Source organism: Agelaius tricolor, unplaced genomic scaffold (assembly GCF_023055355.1).
Source record: "Agelaius tricolor isolate 1412-34295 unplaced genomic scaffold, bAgeTri1.0.p SCAF_13, whole genome shotgun sequence".
NCBI lineage: Eukaryota > Metazoa > Chordata > Aves > Passeriformes > Icteridae > Agelaius > Agelaius tricolor.
Genome location: NW_027269273.1, coordinates 3,045,948 through 3,068,333, shown reverse-complemented (window position 1 = coordinate 3,068,333; position 22,386 = coordinate 3,045,948). Strand labels below are relative to the sequence as shown.

The window sequence follows — 22,386 nt, the reverse complement described above, 5'->3', positions numbered from 1 at the left end:
GGGCGGGGCCACGCCGTCCGGCAGCCAATCGCCTGTGGCCGTCGGCGTAGGACCACAACTCCCGGCGTGCCACAGGAGACAACGCGAGGACTGCAAGTCCCGGCGCACCCCGCGCGCGCCGCACGCTGGGAGGGGGCGGCCGCCATGACGGGTCCGCCATGAGGGCTCGCCATGAGGGCTCGGCCAGTCCCGCCGGCCCTGGCAGGGCCCTGCCTTCCCCAGAGCAAACCTCCGGCAGCTTCACGAGCTGACGGCTTCAGCCTCCGTAACTACCGCAGAGGAGCGTTCAGTAGTAGTGAAAAGTCTGAAGTAGGAAAGGGCACTGTGAGCAAATGACTAAGATTTAAAATCCACAAGCGTGTGGTGATACGCAGCATGAGCCCAGCACAATCTGCTTGTAGATAAATCGAGAGGAAGAGGTCAAAATTAGCCTTGGGAAGTAAAGTGTGTGAAGCAATCCTGACAGCTGGCGGGATGTGGATTCCTTGGGGAATGGGAAGGGCAGGAGCAGAGCAGGGGGCCTGGCCCACAGCAGTGGCACCGGCCTCAGCTGCTGCCTCCTGCCACCAGCGTTTCATTTGTAAAGCCTAAACCCTGCTTGACAGATACAAACACACCAGGCAGACTGAGGATAGCTGAGAGTGCTGCAGGACACGGGCAGAGAACCTTGGGATTGAAGGAATTTTTGTAGTACCAGGTGCGTGTCTCGTTCATTTGTTCTGTTTTCTAGCAGGGAAAGTGAAGCATGTGCTGATTTCACAAGTAGGATTTCACACATGTTGCCTGTTTCACACTGTAACTTTGCAGAGTTACACTGTGAAACAGCCAACAGCAATTCCTATTGGAGAAACAAAGCCCATACAGATCAGTGCTCAATGAAGAATGCCAGTTCTCACTTTTATTATCACAGGGACACACAAAAAATAATTAAAAATGAGGGCAAACAAAACAGATATGACCTCTCCAAACACTGCTGTCAAACGTTTTAACTAACAGCTTTGATTTAGAGACTGCCTCGCTGATGTGACCAGCTACATTTACACTATGGTTACCTTGTTACAAGGGGAAAGTTGACCAATCTCATTAGAAAAATAATCAAATATTCACTACCAGAGTTAGATGAAGGAAGGAATTTTGTTGCAATTGTCCTTTCACTTGTCCTCCTTTCTGCATTGTTATTTATACTTTTAGTATTTGGCAGGAAGCTTCATCTTCTTTTCAGTCCACCTAAAATAATATAATGATTATAAGTCAGACTCCACATTGCAAAAATGAACTGAGTTGGCTCAGGTTCTAGTGCCACAGATGGGCATATGTACACACAGTCAAAATGATCCTCTGAAATACATTTTGCTAAAGATTTCAAGTCTTCATGTCCAAGCAATACACAGGAAATGTGCTTGGAAGGGTGCACAGCCAGGAAAGATGAACAATTAGCAGGATTCCCTTAGAAACTGGAGTTTGTGGTTTGTTCCTTCATATACTGCCTTCTCAAGGGGACAGTACAAATCTAGTGAGGACTCCAATGGTTTCATTACAGTTAAATATCACTCATTTAAGGAATTAAGAATATGTGTTGCTATTAAAAAAATGTGGCTTTTAACACAGATTCTTGCCAATTTAGTTAAGTTTTTGAGGTCTCTGTGTAAAAGTTTGTTTCATACCAATTTATTTTCCATTAAGGGATTTTCAGGTGTAACTACAGGCAAAATGTACACTGTGCAAGCTCAGGTGATGTACACATTCTGTCTGTTGTGAGCAAGTCAAATGGTATTTTCTACTTGAAATTTCTACTGGATCTCTCTTCTTTATGTACACCTGGAGAGTCTGTGACAATATCCAATGTCACATGTGGAAATCTGTGTGAGCTGAGCCTGCCTGCAAACTGCAGCTTGCCAAACTCAGTGTTTAACACTGAATTTATCAAACATCATTTTTCTTACCATTTCTGTCCTAGGTCATCTCTACCTGCAGGACAGAACTTCTGCTGCTTTCTTGCCTCATGAAAACAAATGCAAAACATAAACAGCAGCAATTTAGGGAGAATGTTCCTGTTAAGGGAATTAGCAGAACTATACAGTTTGGGTATTTTTGGATCAGAACTGAAGTCTAAAACAAAAATAGAATTTTTTTTTTTTTTTACAAATGTAAAACATTTCACAAATGTTGTTGGGGAAGGGGTTTGTGATTTACTGTGACATTTCTGCCTAAATCTGCTGGTCACTTTGGAGATAAAGCATCTTAGTGTCACATGTTTTCTTACCTTGGGGAGTCAATGCCACTGTCTCCTGTAATGCTGTGGTTTTCTGTCCCCTCTGGGTGTTTCTGTTCTGGCCCCACAGGACATGCACTCTTTACAAGCTGCTCTGTTTGTCCTGCAGGGTTTCTCACTCCTCTGGTCCCTGAGCCCAGAGCACAGCGTGCTGCTCCTGCTCCCACCTCACAGGTGAAGTTCTGCAGAGAGCCAGAGTCAGAGCCAGCCTGGCAGGAACCTGCCCCAGCTGAGCCCTTCCCACACTCAGTGAGTTCAGCTCCTTCCTCCTTCCTGTGGCCTTTCAGAAGAGCCTGACTGCACAGCCAGCTTTCCTCTGTGCAGTGTGGTTTAGGGTGCTCCTTGGAGCCATCTGTTGATTCTGCAGGGCCAGCACTTCCCCTGTATCTCATACCACATTTGTTTATGGTTGTGTCATGCTGGGCAGGGCAGGTTCTAACCTTAGAGGCTTTTAGGGACACAGCTGGGCTCCAGCCTCCTGTGCCTGACAAGGCATGGCCAGGGGGCAGCTGTTCAGAATTGTCATCCAGATGTGACAAGGTGCAGGTGTCACCATCATGTCCCTTTTGGTACAGAGGATGGGAGTTAACAGCAAACCCTTCCCTTTCCAGCTCCCTTGATCCAGGATGGCTGGCACAGTCATGGTTACATAGAAGTTCACTCTTTTTATCAGTCTTTGGTCTGTATTTCACACCATTTTTGGGGGCCAGATTAACACTGGCTGTGCAATGTGAAAGATGGACATTTTGAAAGTCACTGGCTGTTTGATCTAAGAGCTCACATACAGTGTCTGCTTTGCATCTGCAATGCTCATCTTTCAGGTAGGATGGAAATCCTGCATCCTCTTTGCACACACCATTATCTTCAATATAGGAGCAAGGGGATTTCTTTTTTACTGTTCTTTTATAGACATTTTCTTCAGGAATATTACTCTCCAGCAAGTGTCTGCTTCTGTTACCTATTTGCAGGTTACTGCCTTGTGGATAACCAGCATTTTCACTGAAACTGGCTTGCTTTAGTTGAAGCTCAGGCCTATTAGCATGGAGTAAGTTGTTCTGCTTAGCTTTGCCAGCCTCACCTTCTGCACCCAGCCTTTCAGTTTCACAGCCAGAGGGTCCTGAGGGGGCCAAGGGCCGTGGCCTTTGGAAAGCCCTTCCTTCCTTGTGAGTCTGGCCCTTGAGCTGGCTGTTCCCAGCAGCCTGGTGCCCCCTGGCAGGAAAGCTGCGAGGTGTCCATGGCAGACCCTGGAAAGGATTCTTAATCTGCTTCTTGTATATCCCATGGGATTCCACTGCTGCAGCAGGTGGCTCTTGGGTTTTGATGGGCAGGGAAAAGCTCTCTTCCAGTTTCACATTCTGGGATGTTAGCTTCTGTCTGTGAGATTTCCTGCTGCTCCTGCTCATCTGCTTTTCCCTCTTTGATTTGGTTTTCCTGGTGTGTTTTGCTGTTTTACTTGGTGCCCTCTGAATGCAATCCTTTGAAAGATGGCTTTGCCTGACTGTTGCCACTTCAGCTGAGGTACCATTACTGATGTATTTTTTCTCTTTACTGTTACATCTTTTCTGCTCCTCAAACTTCTGCATTAATATTGTGTGTTTAATCAAATTATCAACTGTAAGAGCGGGGTTAATACGCTTGATGATTTCATGTTCAATATCACGTGGAATGTTGTCCAAGTCATCTTCATCCCTGACTGGCCACTCCTGGGGAGGAAACTGGCCTGAAAATGTGGAGTACTCCTTCTTGTGTTTTTCTTTCTTAGAACCACTTCTCCAGAAAAGGCCAAGGCCAAGCATTTTGCTTTTCAGTTTTGCTTTCAGAGACGTCAGGGATTTGATGGTGTCCCAGGAATGGTTCTCAGCAGATGTGGAGATGCCTTGAGTTCGAATTGAAGCCCTCAATTCACTGCAGCCTCTCTGTCCCTCTCCATTAGATCCATGGCTCCTCATGGATCCCTGCCCTTGCCTTTGTTCACAGAGCTTATTTTGGCCAGGGAAGCAATGGCAGGATGTGTAACAGGGTACTGTAGGAATGCTTTCCTTCACTAGGTCTGCACAGGCCTTAGTGTTTACCAGGTCAGGGATGGAAGGTGATGAACAGCAAAAGCTGTCCTCCAACAGGATCCTTCTGTTGTCTTCTGTGGCATCATTTGTGATGAAGTAAGTGTTGGGAGTCACAATGAAATATCCTTCCCCTGTATGATAGATTTTTCTTTCCTTAATGAGAGTGCCAAGGATATTATATAATACATTGTGGGAGGGCACTGCAATGCCTAGAACAAAGAGACAGATCCGTCAAATCAGTTACAAGTTTTCAAATAAAATGGGTGCTGGCCAAAAGATCTCTCTCATCCAACAGCCCTGAAATCATCTGAAAATGAAATAGTGAAGCATTTAGCTGTGTTGCCACTGCAGCACCACTGTGAGGGAGCAAAGATGCTGCCTTTGTGTCTGTCAGAACATGATATTCATGAGAGAGACTTTCTGCCAGGTACAAACCAAACAAGCTCTTGTTCAAAGCATTTCCTCCTGGCATGTTATCTAACAGGGGCTTCATCACTCTCTGAAGTTTCTGGTTTGGTCAGATGTCAATTTACTACCTCACTCAGACTGGTCTCAGCTGCAGTTTTCCACCAGGTGTCACAGTCTCAGAGTCCTTAATCTAGTCACAGCTGACCTGCCCACCAAGTTAAGAACTTCCAGCAAGGTGAAAACACAGCAAAAATACCTTCAGACCCTACAGACTTTGAGAATTGTACTTCTGGCTGACCTGTAAAATCTGCCCTGTGGTTATCACAGTGCACTTACTGAGTGCAACTCATTCCTGGCATGGTTCTGTGCCACTTTGTGGGGTTACATTAATATTTTTCCCACTGGTTAAAATGCCCACCAGATCAGCCTGTAACATTCACAGAGCTGTAAGATTAAGAGGAGTCAAAAGAAGCAGCTCAGTATCTAACAAAGCAGCCTCCTGAGAGGGCCAGAATGAGCCTGTTCAAAGTTTCAAACACAATAACACTTTGATATTGCAGATCTAAGGGAAATGGGATATTTTTCAGATGTTAAGGGAGGTGGCTGCACCCCCTCAGAATCACAGAATATTCTGAGTTGGAAGGGACCACAAGGATCATCAAGTCCAGCTCTTAAGTGAGTGGTCTGTATGGGAATCAAATGCACAACCTTGGCATTATTTGCACCATGCTCCAACCAGCTGGGCTAGAAGTGAAGAACTAAAGATCACTTAGTGTAAGTAATTTCCTTTCAGGAAGAAAAGAGTTAGAACACAACCAACAAACCTGAATTTGAGGCTGGTTATAGTTTGTGATAGCAAACACCAGATGTAGACTCCTACCCAGTCCCTTTGCAGTCAAAGTCAGCTGTGTTCCTGTCTCTTAAAGGAGGATTTAACAAGTCTCTGTGATCTAAGAGTCTATTTTATGCTGTTCCATGTCTAGCACCTAAATACCACATCTGTGCTTTCCCACCCCCCAAAAGGGCATACTCCTAACCACAGCCAGTTCCCTCTAATTCTCAAAGATTTATTAAAATCCGTGGAAAGGGTTGCATTCAAATCAGTGCAGTGACACTCACAGATTGATGAGAAGTTTGCACATTCATTTATCCACCAGCTCCCTGTTAACTGTACTCCTTCACTTTGCCTGTAAGCATTCCCTGATCCCTTGTCCAACACCTGAAACTCAGGCTTGATGATACAGCCACTTTTTAAAGGAGGGAGAAACAAACAAGTTACCTGGGAAATTTTTCTTTAACTGCTCCATTAGAGTTTCCTGAGTGACCACAACCTGATCTGCATTCATGTCTGATATGGTCCAGCATATTCCTCGTGCCAAAGGAACAGAGCCTGGCTGGCAGAGAGGATTCATGACAGCAGGGGTCACATCACCTAAAAGAAAACAAAATTATTTGAATGGAACAGTGCATAAGTTTTTCAATTAGCTGTGAAAGATTTCCACTGAAAATTTCCCTTATCCTCAGCTAATTTTCTTTGGCAAATTACTCAGAAGTATTTCTGAGAGGAGGGAGGTGGTGCTAGCACTTGTCAAGAGCCTTTGTAATGAAGGAAGCAGAGGTTGCCTTAAGCACGTTAGTTTGTTTGGTATGGAAATCCAGCCAAAGCCATAATTTAGATTAATAAACAAGGAGCTGAGAGAGAGAATTATTTCTGATGACTGCTGATTTTTTAGAAGACTGCTTACACGTTAAACCATGCAGAACCTGTATTTCTCCAAGTAGCTAATGGGGGAAAGGTCAACATTCAACGATCTAAGTACAAAATGTTTTCACCAAGTCAGAACACAAGGAAAAAAAAATACAAGTAATAGGCTTTGTGCCTTGTCTTGCACATAAAATTGAATACAAATGGTAAAATGCCACTTTTAGACTAGGTTCTAGAAGTAGAGATTATTTAGTAAACTGGGTAGAGAGCAAAAACTCTTATTGCAAGTGCATGCATTTTTTAGGCTACCTCACTATCTGTCCTGGTAAGAGACAAAAACATTGTTCTTATTCTGCATGACAAAAGCAGAAGTTTGGAGGGACCAAGAGTGTGGCCCATCTTCCCCAGTACCTCTGCAACCCCAGCCCAGAGGGCTGAAAAGGGTCTCAGTCCCTGACCTGAACTCCCCCATCCATAAAACCCAGCTAAACTCTGAGCTCTCCCCAAGGTGGCAGAGGACAAGCCCAGCAAGTGCTCCTGACCCAGTTGCTGTGGGTGCTGTAGCTGAAATAAGAAATTCCCTGAGTTATTGATGAGCAGGCACAAAGCAGGGACTCACCTGAGGTCTGTGCACACAGTGAGACAGTGGCTGCAGACACCTCCTCAGACAAAACAAAAAATCAACTTCCCCTTTCTTCTTTTTCAGTCAGACTAATGGTCTGTTCCTGGCCAGGTGATGTTCTGTGCTCTCCTGGTTCCTTCAAAGGATAACCCACTGTTAAACACTAACAGCAATTTCCCCCAAGTAAAAAGTGATGTTTTAGATTAAGCTGTGTTCACGTTTAACTAAACCACCCTTGTCTATTGGGTGACACTGTAACCCAATATTTATCCTCCAGGCAGAGAACTACAACACAAACACTCCTCTGAGTGAATGTAATCCACAACATTGCTTTGAAGGGCTGAAGTTGCTCTTGACCTTTGTTTTACAACTGCTGCTATATTCAACACAAAGAACTCTGAAAAGAAAATCCTGGCGTACAGTTTCCTCAGTGGTGTTGCTAGGAAACTCCTTGCAGGTGCAGAAACCATTGCAAGCTTTCTTTTTCTATGGGAAAGGCCATCAGCATTCAGGAATGACTCCTGGGAATAGTTTGCTGTCTGAAGTCTGCTGTGGGCACACCGTGCTGCTGCCAACTTGACCATTTGTTCCTGCAGAGCACCAGGCTGCTAAGGAGTAAAATACCAACTGTAATTAAAATTTGTTCATTATCTTTATAGTTATTATCTTGCTGTTGTTGTCTGCATCTGTTCTGCAGCATCAAATCCAGTGCCTCCATTCAGGTAAGGCTGTTTCAGAATAATATTTAAAGCATTAAACAAAAGCTAGCTTGATACTGAAGGAATTTTTAAAAATCTAAAATCATGTTTGAACACAAGTCTAAAATGTTTCAGAGTCAATAGTACACACCTGCTAACAACATAAATATTAGATATCATTGTCTCCTGACTTTGAAATAAAATCTGAAATTGTGAAAGCAAGAATTGGTGCTATTGATAAGCACTGTGGGTAAAGGCCCAGGCAGCACCCTCTAAGTGTCTATCAAGTTCTTATTAAAGCTTTGTAGATTTACTTTGCATAGCTAAATAACTGTTGTTGTGCTTCAGATAGTCCCCCAAGTTCATTGGAAATACTTAAAAGCTGCATCCCTTAGATTTGCACACGGAGAAGATTTATCAGTTTGTGCAAGCTCTGTCTCATAGGTCTGGTGCAAAATCAGCAGAACACCATTCTCATTAAAGCTCCTTGGAATCTGTCCTCTCACAGATCAAAGCCCCTGCAGAATGCCTTGCCCACTTCCCTCCTCTGCATAAATGTGATGACCATCACCTTCCTGCTGCCTTACAGGCTCAGGAGGCCTTGCTCACACCTCTGTGAGGGCACTGCCAGCAGCAAAGAACCCAGCTGGTGTGAGTACAGCAAACCTCTGAACCTCCCACCTCCACCTCTGCAGGTTTTACAGAGCCACTGAACGAAAGCAGCTGGCCAGGGCTCAGCTGTTCTTCTCCTTCAGTTTGCTTTACAGGTCTGCTCAAACTCTGCCCATTACCTGGACACCTAAAACCCAAGAATGCCCTTTTTGGGGCACTTATTGGTCACAGTGTGGGAAGTCATCTGTAATGTGAGCATTGGGTAACAGAACTCGGCACACAGAAAAGCCTCTGGGTACTCTTGACCAGCACAAAGTGATTTTTGTTCCATCTCTGTAATGTGAGCATTATCATTTTTCACTGAGTTGTTTAACAGCTGCAGAGTTTGTGCATCTTCAGGCTATTCAGAAAAATTACACACAAGACAAGTTTATCTGGGTGAAACCCAGGCTAATTCTGGGAATTGAACAGAGAGGCATTTGTTACAACAGCACTCAATTTACTTCTTAGGACTTCAGGTAAACTGTTTGCAGAACAATAAAGGACTAGGAGTAAATCCATCCCAGAAAAAAAAACCCCAAAACATCTGGTGGGCAGAGAAGACACAGCATGTGGAAATAGAAGATTGGTATTTCTGTAGTTGGGAGAATCTATCATGGAATGGATTCTACAAAAGATGCCACAGATCCTGTGCCTCTCTGCATGAGAGCCTTGGCTTGTTTGATGTAATTCACTTTTTGCACAAGATCACAAGCAAGAGGAGTACTGCTACCAACTGCAAGGCTTCTGCTTTTCTATACACTAGAGTGCATCATAGTCACATAGCAAAAACTACATATTATAGTTAAAGAATTTTCTGTAGACTAGAGTGCATCATAGTCACATAGCAAAAATCACATATTATAGTTAAAGAATTTTCTGTAGACTAGAGTGCATCATAGTCACATAGCAAAAATCACATATTATAGTTAAAGAATTTTCTGTAGACTAGAGTGCATCATAGTCACATAGCAAAAATCACATATTATAGTTAAAGAATTTTCTGTAGACTAGAGTGCATCATAGTCACATAGCAAAAATCACATATTATAGTTAAAGAATTTTCTGTAGACTAGAGTGCATCATAGTCACATTTTACAGCAAAAATCACATATTATAGTTAAAGAATTTTCTGTAGACTAGAGTGCATCATAGTCACATTTTACAGCAAAAATCACATATTATAGTTAAAGAATTTTCTGTATACTAGAGTGCATCATAGTCACATTTTACAGCAAAAATCACATAGTATAGTTAAAGAATTTTAAGGAATAAAATGTTAATAAGAACATCATAGAAAGTTGGGAACTCTAGCAAAACCCTTTTTGAACATTAATGAGTTTACAAGATGTGTTCTTATTAAAGAATTAAAATTCTATGTGGATTATAGAGGCAGTTTAAATTAACATTTTCAAATGTAAGTATTTAACAGAGAAACTCTATTTTGGCACAAGTACTCTGTACTAGTGCTGTTCTAGGTCCTGTTTTCAGAAAGATCCTTTTACTGAAGGAAAGAGTAAATGGTTCAATTAAATGAAACTGTCAAGTCTTGTCATGTCTCTAATCTATTACTGAAACAAACAAAAGCTCTCAGCAACAGCAAATATCTGTTCTTTGATTACTTTGTACAACCCTCAGAGAAACAATTCAGTATCAGTTTAAGGCCACCAACACTTCTTCAGTTGACATCAAAGAAGCTACAAGCACATGAAAATGTCAGATTTCTGTACCTACTGATTCCTGCCAGGACAGACACTCCCAAATCAGCACATTTAGGCAAACAGCACCCTCCATTTGGTCACAATTTCTGTTTTTACAGTCCCAAACTTTCTGTGATTAACTTATCCTTACTAAGTTCTTATTAACTTTTCATTCCTTACAACTTTCAAAGGACGATGCCATGCAATTTAATAAGAAGTAAACAAAACCAGCAAAAGCCAGCCACTTTTTCTGCCTTCCCAACAACACATGAAAGCCTCTTCCCAAGTGCAATTGTTATGAATTTTTGGAAATATGACTTCCAAGTGCTCTCTGAGGTTCCTACCCAGAGCCATCATGAAATCCTTACTCTAATCTTAGTGCTAATGGCAGCCCAGAGCCATCATTCCTTTCACCAGCTAATAAAAACCCCAGAGGCAGATCTGGTGAGAACAAAGCAAGATTGAGGGGGAATAGGAAGAGCTCTCTCCTGCCAGCTCTGCCCAAGTGCCCAGACAGGATCAGGTCACACAGCAATACACTCAGTGGGTACAGTTTTCCTAAACTGAGCACTGTCACACACATCTTTTATGAAAAATCCTTTCTTTAGGGTTTTTCCTCCTGAGAAGCTGAGAGGCCTCAGGAACAAAATGTAACCAATGGTTATCTGCTGCTGTGGAATGCAACAGGTGCATCTGGGATTGGGCTCATGTGGTTGTTTCTAATTAATGGCCAATCACAGTTAGCTGGCTCAGACTCTCAGTCACAAGCTTTTGTTATCATTCTTCTTCTTGCTTGCTAGCCTTCTGATAAAATCCTTTCTTGTATTCTTTTAGTATAGTTTTAATATAATATATATCATAAAATAATAAATCAGCCTTCTGAAACATGGAGTCAGATCCTCATCTCCTCCCTCATCCTGGCACCCCTGTGAACACCACCACGGAGCACAGTGGGTAAGCTTTTGCCTTTGGAATGTGTCTCTCTGACCTCCAAAGAGATTAACCCCTTCAGCTCTTAGCAAGGCCACTGATGTGTCCAGGTGGATGCTGAGCCCATCCTGGGAGCAGGTTTCAAGCTGCACAGGCACTGCCTGAACACCCAGGCAGGAATGCAGCTCCAAATGCACTGTTCAAGAGAGCACAGCCAAGCTCTCCAGGGATCTGCATTTCACCCACAGCTGGCACAAAACCAACAAGCAGAACTGCATAAGCACATCCAGCTTTGGAGCATTCACTGCAAAACTGGCAGAAAAATTCAACTATGAGCAACTGCACTGCAGATCATTATTTTTCATATAATGTAACATCCTTTTAAGTCAATTCATGTATGCATTGAGCACACAGAGCACAGCTGATAGCAAGGAAGGTCATCTTTAACTGTTTCAGCATTTAGTGTCAGGCTTGGTGGTAAAAACAGATTGATTCAAAACTTTCATTGCAAGGAGATAAAAAATAACAGAAAACTAAACAGGCCCAAGCAAGGTGCAAAACAACCTCCATGGAGCCAAACAGAACAGGAATAAACAAAGCACTGGCAGTGTCTCCAACTCCTTTAACTGTCCTGAGGTGCTGCCATCCACTGCTACAGGAATTTGACACAAGCACAGCTTTTCCACTTGGCCTCATCCAAAAATTCCCCTTCACAACCCTGGCGTTTCCCCACTAAAACTGCTCTCCAGCTGTGCCCTCTCTTCTGCAATAAATCTCAGAAACTCAAATAGCTGTTTAATGTCCAAAGCTTTGTTCTAAGCAGCAGTGGGGGTTAGCCAGGTACTTACCTCTGGAGTGCAAGGTTGACTATAAAAGCATGGGGATGAAGCTGTGCATTCCTGTACAGCTCAAGGGCAGCTCCAGCTGCTGCAATATCCCTGCTGCCTCCTTTGCTTGGAAGTGTGCTGTCACATAAAAGGCAGACATGAAAAGCATACAATGTAATACAATAGTAAGATATACCTATGGTCGTGTTTCCCCTCCCCAGAACGAACCAAAATTCACTTTGCACTTCAGCTCACACCTACTCCAGCCCAGGGAAGTCACACTCCAGACTTTGAGAGGAGCTGTTCAAAGGAGAGCACAGCTCCCTGCAGGGGTTTTCCAGCAAATCCCAGTTCAGGGGGCCAGAGCTGGGGACAGCTCACCCCCAGGCAACAGCTGTCCCTGTCCCACCCCGTGCAGCCCCAGGCCCCTCCCTTGGATGAGGACAGGAGCCACCAGCACACAATGCAGTGGAACCAAGCAGGTCTCAGATCTTGTTTTGGGACAAATCCCATGGCAGGGAGGTTTTTAATTCAGCTGAGAACAAGACTAATGGTATAGGGGCAACTTCACACCTGCCTGGGAAGCCTGGTATGTTGATGGATGTGCACACTTTTCCTTCCACTCTCCCTAAGTGGATATCCAACTTTTAGGATGGCCCCTTTGCTAGAAAATAACTTTCTGCACCCTTTCATTAGACTGCAATTTATGGTCCACAGGGAAAAACAGCTGGTTTTTTTTTCATTTCTAAACAACTGTTTAGAAATGAAAAGCAGCATCTTTACCACCATAAGAAGTCTCAGAGGAATTGTTTGGACACTGCAAATTAAATAGCACTAGTCTAAACTCCAGGACTTTAGTCTGCAGTTGCCAAAACTGTCTCCATGGCTTTAGTGCTATAAAACACCCTTTCCATGTTTTAGTTAATCCAGATTTCAGCCAAAAGGATGTCACAGAAGACCAACAATGCAACCAAGCAACTCCACTGTATTACAGAGGACTCAGTAAATAGTAAATGTTTTTTCAAAAGCCAGTTTGGCAGAACACTTACAGTGAAGATACTGGGTTGTTGAATCCCACAGACCAAGGTGAAGCCTCCAAAGGAAATCACAGAGATGTGCATGTGTCTGTGGGATGCTGAAAATGTAGACTAATTTCAGGGGCAAAAATAAATCATAGAGTCTATGAAGCAGCTAAGGAATAGGGGCAAGTTCAGCAGAGGGACACCAAGATGGGCAGGCCTGGAGCACCTGCCCTGGAGACACAGCCAAGGGAATGGCTCCTGGAGAACCTGGAGGAGAAACAGCTTTGGAGGGACCTGGCAGCAGCAGAGTGTGGTGGGACAATGAAACACAACAGGCACCTGGTGGAACAGCAGAGGTTCAGATTTGCCATCCCCAGAACCTTTTCAGCTTTGAGGGCAGCGTGGCTGTGGAGCCCAGGGAGCTTGTGCAGCCCCCAGCCCCAGCAGTTCCCAGGCTGTGAGTGAGTAAAGGCCAGAGCAGCCCTGTGTGCCCCCCTTGAGCAGGAGGTGGGACAGGAATGACCAAGGGCAGCAGTCCCTGCTCCAGCTGGGCTGTGCCTGTACCTCCCACAGCCACCCTGACCCCCACCCTGCTTTCTGTGACCCAGCACAAGGGCACTTCTGACCCCCAGGAGCTGGGAGCTTTTCTGGGGTAGCACAGAGTGAGAGAAACAAGGTTACACTGTGCTCACACCGGTAGTGAGAGCATCCAAGCAGCAGCCATGTGACAGAACTGTTGGTTTTCTCTTCAGCTCTCAAATAAATAGCTTCTGTATTCTTAACTTTTTTTGCATAGCTGAACCCCAGATGTAGCTGAGGACCCCAGCCTGGGCTCACTGTTAGTGCTGGTGCTCTGCACAGCAATGGAGCATGCTAAAGCAAGATGGCAGTAGAGAAAAAGCTAAAAGTAGCCTTGAAATAAAGTCTCTGATTCTGAAACCATATCAAAGACCACAGCAGAAGCACTACAAACTAATGCAATTTATTTTATTAACTTCATGATAATAACACAAACTATTGTCTTGTCTGACTGAGACAGAAAAAATTAAGCCTGTTCAAATTAACTGCCTTAATGCTCTTTTAGAATCAGGGGAGGATCTGCCTGTCATGATTCAACGTGCAAGAATTCAAAAGACTGAGGATATAGCACAGCTCAGCCTATTTTCTTGAAATTCTTTTCTCACCTAAAAGACAGAAGCAATAGCTTTTGCTGCTGGAAGTCTTTAGCACCAAGAAGTACACAATAAATACCAAGTTCTTTCCAACTAATCTGCTTAGAGATTATTTAAAAAATCAGAGTAAATCAAGTTGAATGGAGCTTATTATAAAAAATTATACACTTCTGTTCAGTGGTACTTGCTAAACAGTATGATTAGAAACTAATGTGGGGGTGGTATGAAAAAAATTGCATGCACAAGTGCTTTTACAGATTATATCTTTCAGGTAATTCAATCTGAGCAGATCTGGCAAATGCATCAGGATTCTGAAGAACATCCCAGGCCCTGGTACCTTGCTGCTGAGAGTTCAGTAGTCTGAGTGCAGCATTTAAGGTCAGTGCAATACATGTTCTACTGAGAAAGGGCTTTTGTAATACAGGATTAACACCTTGGGAAGAGTTTTATATGGAAATGCATTAAACATGCAGGGGATTTTCTGATGTCAGTGGTCAGGGCTAAATGCCAGCTAGAATTAGGTACTAAACATTATGAAGTACTGTAAGTTTTACACAATCATTACACAGATAGAATTAGATCAAAAGCAAACAATAGCAAGGTAGATAAAAAGCTCCTTCAAAGAGCACAAATGTTTTCCTCCCTTTTTCCTCCTTGAAATATATCAGCAGAGTTATCACTGGAACAACTGTGATAACAGGTAAAACCCAATTACAACAGAATATGCAAGTAAGTAAGTTCTGAATCACATACCTTACTGCAAATAACTTTTAAAGTAGTGTTTGACAACAAAATTGTTAGAAACTCAAACTGTTCTTCATGTTTGGCAGCCTATCCACAGCAGTGCAAAATAAAGCACCATTTTAGCTCACCCACTCTTTTCAGGCCTGATAAAAATAAAAAGACACAGAATTCTAAATAATCCTAACCAGTTCAACGCAAAACATGACCACGTGCTGTGAGTTACATTTCACAGAAGCCAGCACCATTGAAATACAAAATTACTCTCCTTTGACTTGCAAACCTACATCCCTGTTTGTGGGGCAGGATGAAAGACACTGGAAGAAAGGGAGTCCAAAAGAAAGGAATCCTATGAGGCACCTCCCCAGCCTCTTGCTGAGCTGCCATCCTCATTAAAGTTGTGTGTTCCTGTGTACAACTGCAGTGCCTGGCAAACAATATCCACTCCAGAGTCCTGACCTTTTGTAGGCCAAACAGAAATCAGCTACTCACAAGGCCACAGTTTCATCTGTGGCTTCAGTAATCGTGCAGCAGAACCGTGCTGACACTGACATTCATTGCTGTGAACAAATTTAAATTACTCAATAAAAACCAATGTGTCCTAAAAGCTTGCCAGGTAGCTTGGGGACAGGAATCTGTCTCTCATTGTAAGCAACTCTGAGAATTGTTAATAAGCAGGAAATGCTCAAATAACCAGCTGTAGATGGAGCCCAGGTGTACCAGTGCCACTTCAAAACTCTTCCCAAAAAACTGCTACAGACATGCAGAGAAGCCGAGCATGAGGAGCTCCACAGGCAGGCAGTGCCTGCTGAGCACACTAAATAAGTTACACCTGGGAGTCATCACCTGGGAACTAATTCAGCTCCCCAAAGCTGGGCCAGCTCTTTGAAAGGTTATTGCAGGCCACAATACTGCAGAAGTTTCGCTCCCTACTCCTTAAGCTGTTGCTGAACATTTGCAGGAGATTCCATTCTACCCCTCTTCCATCATAGGGATTCTGTTTGAGTAGCAAAGCAGCTTCAGGGACTATCTGCCCATTTTTTAGCTGCTTCTCTGAGTGCTTTTCTCCTTATGTTCTGTGGGAGTCACACAAGGAACAGTGAGGAGTTAGACCTATCAGATTACTCTACAAATGCACAAACAAGAGCACAAAACAATTCCTTGTCTGATCTCATTCCAGTTCATTCAATACCTCCAGCAAAAACATATAAAACTTGACACTTCACAGAAAAGTGCACTGTCCTTTCAATGTCACTCTTCAATAGGATATTTCCCAAGAGATATAAATTTCCAGGCTGCAGCAGAGCCTTCATTGGAAAAGGTGACCAGCACAGAAAAATCTCAGTCTGCATGCTCATCCCAGCTCCAGCCTAACTGGAAAGGACAGGGCTTTCTTAGCTCTCCTTGTGAATAATTTGTAGTTCTGCAACAGAGATGCTGAACCGACAGCAAATCCAGCCTCTAAAGGCTAAGCAAAAATGTTTCATTTTGATATTTTCTCTTCTACTCGACAGGAATCACAAAGGAGTGGGGCCGTTCAGGCACACGGAGAACGCTGCTGGCAGGCTGGGGTGGCAGAAACGAGCTGGTGAGCACCAAGGACAGCAAGCAAGCAGCTGCTGAGATGCATTCTCCTGGACTGTCACCAGTTTCCCTCTCGGAACGCTCAGGAGGTCAGTGCGCTCCAATCGAGTATTTGTGATTGTATTTAATCTCAGCTGAGAGTCCCCCCGCTCCTCTCCCCTGCATGCATCCCCCCAGGCTGGGAGCTGTTTGCCCCTCGTTTGCTGAACAATTGACTGAACACCTCAGCTAAGCACGGGAGATGCTCAGCATTCCTACAGAGTTTCTGAGTTATCAGATCAAGGGTTTTTAAAATTAGCTTCACCCTTTGGGGAAAATTTTAATTGCCGTGATTTTTCCCTTTTCTTCCCCTCCATATCCCAAGCAGAATATAAAAGTTCCTACCCAGTCCTGTGTGTACCACTCACCCACCCCATGAGATCCCTATCAGAGAGAGACATTTCTGGATTTTATCTGGGAATAAACACAGCAGGGCAGTTTGTGTTAGTTACAAGATTTTGGGACTGAATTTTCCCTTTATTTGATTAAAGTTCCGATGACCAGTATGAGTCAAGCTGTACCTGTTCTGTGAAGTCAGCGTGTCACACCCCGGTGTGTTTCTCTAGAATAACCTCATTTGAACTGCTGGGGTAAAAAGCAACAACGATTTGTGGGACCACAGCGTCTTCTGATAGAAACAATAGCCAGGAAGGCTCCTTGAGATAAGCATGAGGAGGAGTTGGGAGTGCCCAGGGCTTTAAACCCAGCACGCAGCAGGGTCTGGATAATTCTGCACTGAAATGGGGCTTGGCAAAATCAACTGCGGTGCCGAACGCCCCTTGCTGCTCATCTGCTGCCCAGCGAACAAGTGGGGGTGCATTTCAAAGGAAAAACCTCTAAAGCCTTGGCTCATTATTCTCACGAGCCTGAGAACTCGTTCCCAACTCTTCTCTTGTACCACGGCCAAGGATGAAGGTATTGCAGGCTAAGTGATTTCCATCTCTGGCACCTGGTACACCCAGGTATTTGTGAAATTTCACCAAATGCTGCTGGAATTTGCAGATGCTGCCATTGCTACACGTGCAGGAAATGTTTCCTAGGAACCACATTGCTTGGTTCCCAACATCCCAACCTTAAGTCAGGAAACATGAAAAACCCAAGTGGTTTGAATTTCTCATTATTGCAAACGGTTACATGAGAGCAGATAGATTAAAAATGCAGTCAAATCTCTCTATGTTAAACACAGACAGCAAATCTGATACCAGTAACTTCATTTTTTAAATATGGCAATTTCTTTTAAAAACCCAAGACAACATTGTCCTTTGCATTTTAGTTGTGTAACTTGCTACTTGCTTTGCTATATATATATAAAAATATATAATATTTATAATAATAGTTATAATATATATATCTGCTTTTATAGATAAGAAATGTGAGAAAAGTAATCCAGAGCAGAAAATGGCCATTATGATGACTTTTGAAAGAGAAGACATAGAATATATAATTTAAAAACAGAAAATTACCTAAATAAAGACACTCAAAACGATTTTTTTTTCAGTTAAGCTTCCAGAAATTTAAGTAAAATCATGAAAATATCACTTCAACATTAATTGTCTGAAAAAGTGAAATTCACAAAGACAAGTGAGAGAATTCTAACTTGTAAGAAATCCCATTGGCTGTTACTGCAGAAGGGGCAGGATAATAGGGGAAATAATGAAATTAATTTACCAAAGTAACTTACATTTGTATTCAACTAGCCATCCTCTGCATCAGAGAAGAGGTTACTGGGATCAAGGAAGTAAAAAACAATGGAATCAGGTTCTCTAAATCATCCCTAGGAGACCAGGAATAACATATAATTTTTCATCAGTGATATAAAACTTCACTATAGTAAGAGAGAACCGTTCCCAACATACTTACAGATGTTACTGCTTTTTAGGTGGAGCCCAACAAAGCACTCTTGTTCCTTCTAACTCCTCTCCTCCTGGATTGAGTTAAGAGGTCAGCAGGTTAATTTGTGATGAGGGAAGATGAACTCCAGCTGGCATTAACAGAGGTTACCAGCTCGGTGAAGTTATCTGAGTGCCCAAGAAATGACTGAGGAAGAGAGAAATCTTATAGCCAGAAAATGGGGCTGCAACAGGGAGTGGCTATTCTATACAATTATTGGGAAAGAAGGGTAAATACCAGAAACAGGAAAAAAAGAATGATGTGATTTAAGTTAAACAGTGTTAAGAAATAATAATGAGATTGAGCTAGCCAAGGATAACACAGGCTAGGCATCAGAGATTTTCCTGTTAAATGTTTTGAAATGTATCATTAAGAATTCCTCAGTCTTTCCAAAGTTGGCAATTTCTCCTGCTTTGACAAAAAGTGCAATTTTGAATTCTTTCTTGAAGAATTGCTAGTTAGTTTCAACAAAAAGCTTTTGTGATCTAACATCCAGTCCTGCTTGAAATGAAGTAAAATGCACTTCTAGATATAATTGAATTAAGATATATGAATGAATATGAATTATGACATAATTTATCCCTAGACAGAGAGGACTGCAGAGCTACAGTCAGGGAAAAGTAAAAATAAACATCTCCAATTGACAGCTATGAAAATCCCTCCTAACCTTTGGAAATCCAAGTGAAAAGAGATTTGTTTGCACCTCACCAAGCACCCAGCACTGAGCTGGAGAGCTGAACATCTCCACTGCAGCATCTCCTGGTGTTTATCAGCAGCATTCCTGGCTGGGTTGGTAATGCTCCCTATCCTTTATCCTGGGAAAGTTAAAGCACAAAGCCCTTCACATGCACACGTTGCAGCTGATATCTGAGCTGCACTGCTCGGGTGTCCCTTACCTGGCTGATAATCAGAACCTGGTGCTCCTGCAGTACCTTCCACAGAGAGCAGTCCCCACTGACCATGCCCAAACCACACAGAACATTGCAAGAACTCCAGAGGTGCTGTGGTGTTGTCTGCCTCTGCATTCTGCAGGACAAACCGACAGGAGCCCCACGGGCCCAAGAGTAAGAGAGACTCCAGGGTTAATGACCCCTGCATACCGAAGGCTCCCCCCAGCAACTGCAAACTGCACAGGGATTTACTGACCAAAACCAATGCCCCGAGTGAAACTGAAGGGTTGTGAGGCAGCAATACCAGGAGCAGAAATTTAATTGGTGATTAACTGTGATGCTGGTGGGTGTATTCTGCAATCACATTTCACAGGACTTTTTGTAGAAAACTTGCATTGAGAACACTCAATAATTCCCAGCTGTACTTTCTGTGTAGACCAAGCCCTTCATTGCAGTCTGGTCTCTTTAGGCTGCAGGGGTCACTAGAACAGTCAATTGCATATGCACTAATTGCAGGTAGCAAACGAAAATGATGGATAAACATTCACCAGCATGATGTAGTAGACATTAATGTGAATACTTAGATATTTAGGGTAGCACATTGAATGCATCTGAGCCTGATTTCCTCTTAGCTATTTCATCATGTCCACTTTTACAAATTTTTAGAAAAGGTTTAAAGGATCAGTTTGTAGGGCTGGGGTTTTTTTTTGTGGTTGGTTTTTTTTTGTTTGTTTGTTTGTTTGTTTGTTTTTGGTGTGTGTGTGTGTGTGAACATTTCCAGAGGATGTAAGACTAAAAGCAGCTGCTGATTTCAGAGTAGCAGTGCCTGCCCCGGTGGCAGCCGTCACCCCACCCTCGGTGCCCTGCACCCTCCCCCTTTACCTTTCCACCTTCTCCAGCAGCAGCAGCAGCAGGAGGTTCTGGAGCTCTGGCTCAGGAATCTTTGTGCTGACTCAATCCATCCCATCCAGCCCCAGTGTTTTTTCCAATGCTTAAAATGCCCACAAAAATGAACCTAATTCAGTCTTCCACTGGTTATGAATGCACCTTACAGTTCATTTCACTCTGGGGCTCCAGACACGTTAAATCCAGCCACTTCTTCAGGAACAAAACACCAGCACACCTGCTTCCTACCACACTTCCTACCTGAATACCTTGCAGTGCACTCAGCAGTCACCAGGCTATCAGCAAACCCAGTTTGCCCCAGTGTCTGACTGATGGGGAGGCTGCGACTTTGGAGAAGGCTGTGCCTTTGGAGAAGGCTGTGTCTTTGCAGAAGGCTGTGTCTTTGCAGAAGGCTGTGCCTTTGCAGAAAGCTGTGCCTTTGCAGAGGGCTGTGCCTTTGCAGAAAGCTGTGCCTTTGCAGAAGGCTGTGCCTTTGCAGAAAGTTGTGCCTTTCCAGAAGGCTGTGCCTTTGCAGAAAGCTGTGCCTTTGGAGAAGGCTGTGCCTTTGGAGAAGGCTGTGCCTTTGGAGAAGGCTGTGCCTTTGCAGAGGGCTGTGCCTTTGGAGAAGGCTGTGTCTTTGGAGAAGGCTGTGCCTTTGGAGAAGGCTGTGTCTTTGGAGAAGGCTGTGTCTTTGGAGAAGGCTGTGCCTTTGCAGAGGGCTGTGCCTTTGGAGAAGGCTGTGTCTTTGGAGAAGGCTGTGCCTTTGCAGAGGGCTGTGTCTTTGGAGAAGGCTGTGCCTTTGCAGAAAGCTGTGCCTTTGGAGAAGGCTGTGTCTTTGGAGAAGGCTGTGTCTTTGGAGAAGGCTGTGCCTTTGCAGAGGGCTGTGCCTTTGGAGAAGGCTGTGCCTTTGCAGAAAGCTGTGCCTTTGCAGAAAGCTGTGCCTTTGGAGAAGGCTGTGCCTTTGCAGAGGGCTGTGCCTTTGCAGAAAGCTGTGCCTTTGGAGAAGGCTGTGCCTTTGCAGAGGGCTGTGCCTTTGCAGAAAGCTGTCCTGCTGGTGCACTGCTTGCTCGCCACTTTTCCACCAGCCTGGCCGCAGGATTTTTGCCTGCCAGGATTTACAAGGCGGTGACAGAATGCCAGAGGAGGAGCTGACCTGCCCTGGGAGTGGTTTGGTGCTCCAGCTGATGAGGCCGCTGAAGGCAGCCCAGGCTCCTCCCGGCAGCTCCACACAGAGGATGTCACCATCGGGGTCACACCCGCAGGACAGGAAGAGTCAAGATGAACCCCAGTGAAGTCGGGGGGCTCCAGCACGGGCTCTGTGCCTCTGCCACTGTGGTCAAGCCTTGCCCCAACTCTCCCCCTGTCCCTGCTGCTCCTAGCTCCAGGACAGGGCACTCTTCCTCCAGAAAACCCCACTCTGGCCTTGAGGAACCTGCCTCTATTTTGCACTAAGATTTCACGGAGACAAAAGCCTCCCTCCCCCTTCTCCCCCAGGATCAGGGCTGCTGCCCTGGCTCAGATTCCCCTTCCACTGGGGAAGGGCTGGCAGAGCAGGCACCAGTGCAGAGCACAGGCCAAGCTCCAGCCCTGCCCTGCCTGCTGGTTACAGCACCTGCACAGGTTGTTCCTGCTCTGCATCCTCTCCTTCACCCTGCAAAATCCTTGCCAGACAGGGTAAGGGCACAGCTTGCTTTCACGAGGGATCTGGTGTCCAATTCAGTGTGCTATTAAGGAATTTTTATGGGTTCTTAAATTCCATGTTGTGTTAGTATAATCTTTTTTTCAACTGTCTTCATTGAAAATAAGACCTTAAGTGGATTAATCTTCCTTTTCTTTAAAGGGTGAAGTAGGTAACAAAATTATTCACAACATCATCTGCACAGCCACCTCTTATCAGTACTATATATTGAGCCACTGCTACCCAAAAGTCACCCTAAACAAACTCTGCTTGTGTCCATGGATCGCCAGTGTTGTACATTGTGTGGCCCCCACAAGTCCCTTTTGTATTGCCCATCACTAATGTTCAAATCACAAGACTGAAAATGCTGGCTGCACATTCTTTACAAGCATATTACTGGATGCCATGGATGGTCTGAGAATTTACAGATGTGCTGCCATCCATATGTGTCCCAGTACTATCAGTAACTCATTTTTCCTGTCCTTGTTATAATGAAAACATCACCCCTCCACTCAAAGAAGAAAAATAAGAAAAAAGAAAGGAAAAAAAAAGTTCTTAGCTGGATTTCAGGAAGAACACTAAGAGAGAGCAATCAGGTTCAATACTGGT

General features: G+C 44.0%; 1 protein-coding gene across 2 annotated transcripts; it reads right to left on the bottom strand.

The window, feature by feature from the left end:
- Positions 1–878: 878 nt before the first annotated feature.
- Positions 879–19,463, bottom strand: STOX1 (storkhead box 1). Of its 2 annotated transcripts, none has more exons than XM_071438413.1 (6): positions 19,221–19,463; positions 11,898–12,014; positions 7,068–7,206; positions 6,023–6,175; positions 2,264–4,544; positions 879–1,227 (listed from the first exon to the last, which is right to left on the bottom strand). In XM_071438413.1, exons 4-6 carry the CDS (start codon positions 6,153–6,155, stop codon positions 1,188–1,190), a joined length of 2,454 nt encoding a protein of 817 aa, XP_071294514.1. In that variant the 5' UTR covers positions 6,156–6,175; positions 7,068–7,206; positions 11,898–12,014; positions 19,221–19,463; the 3' UTR covers positions 879–1,187. The 2 variants fall into 2 exon arrangements, with proteins under 2 accessions (XP_071294514.1, XP_071294515.1); XM_071438414.1 differs by lacking the exon at positions 19,221–19,463 and adding an exon at positions 18,295–18,358.
- Between the last annotated feature and the right edge of the window lie 2,923 nt (positions 19,464–22,386).

Bases quoted from the DNA above. Each gene is read 5' to 3' on its own strand.
- STOX1 (XM_071438413.1), bottom strand. From the start codon at position 6,155: ATGAATCCTCTCTGCCAGCCAGGCTCTGTTCCTTTGGCACGAGGAATA. The intron at 4,545-6,022 runs GTAACTTGTTTG...TCTTTGTTCTAG, and splicing joins GTTAAAGAAAAATTTCCCAG to GCATTGCAGTGCCCTCCCAC. The intron at 1,228-2,263 runs GTAAGAAAACAT...ATATTATTTTAG, and splicing joins AGTGGCATTGACTCCCCAAG to GTGGACTGAAAAGAAGATGA.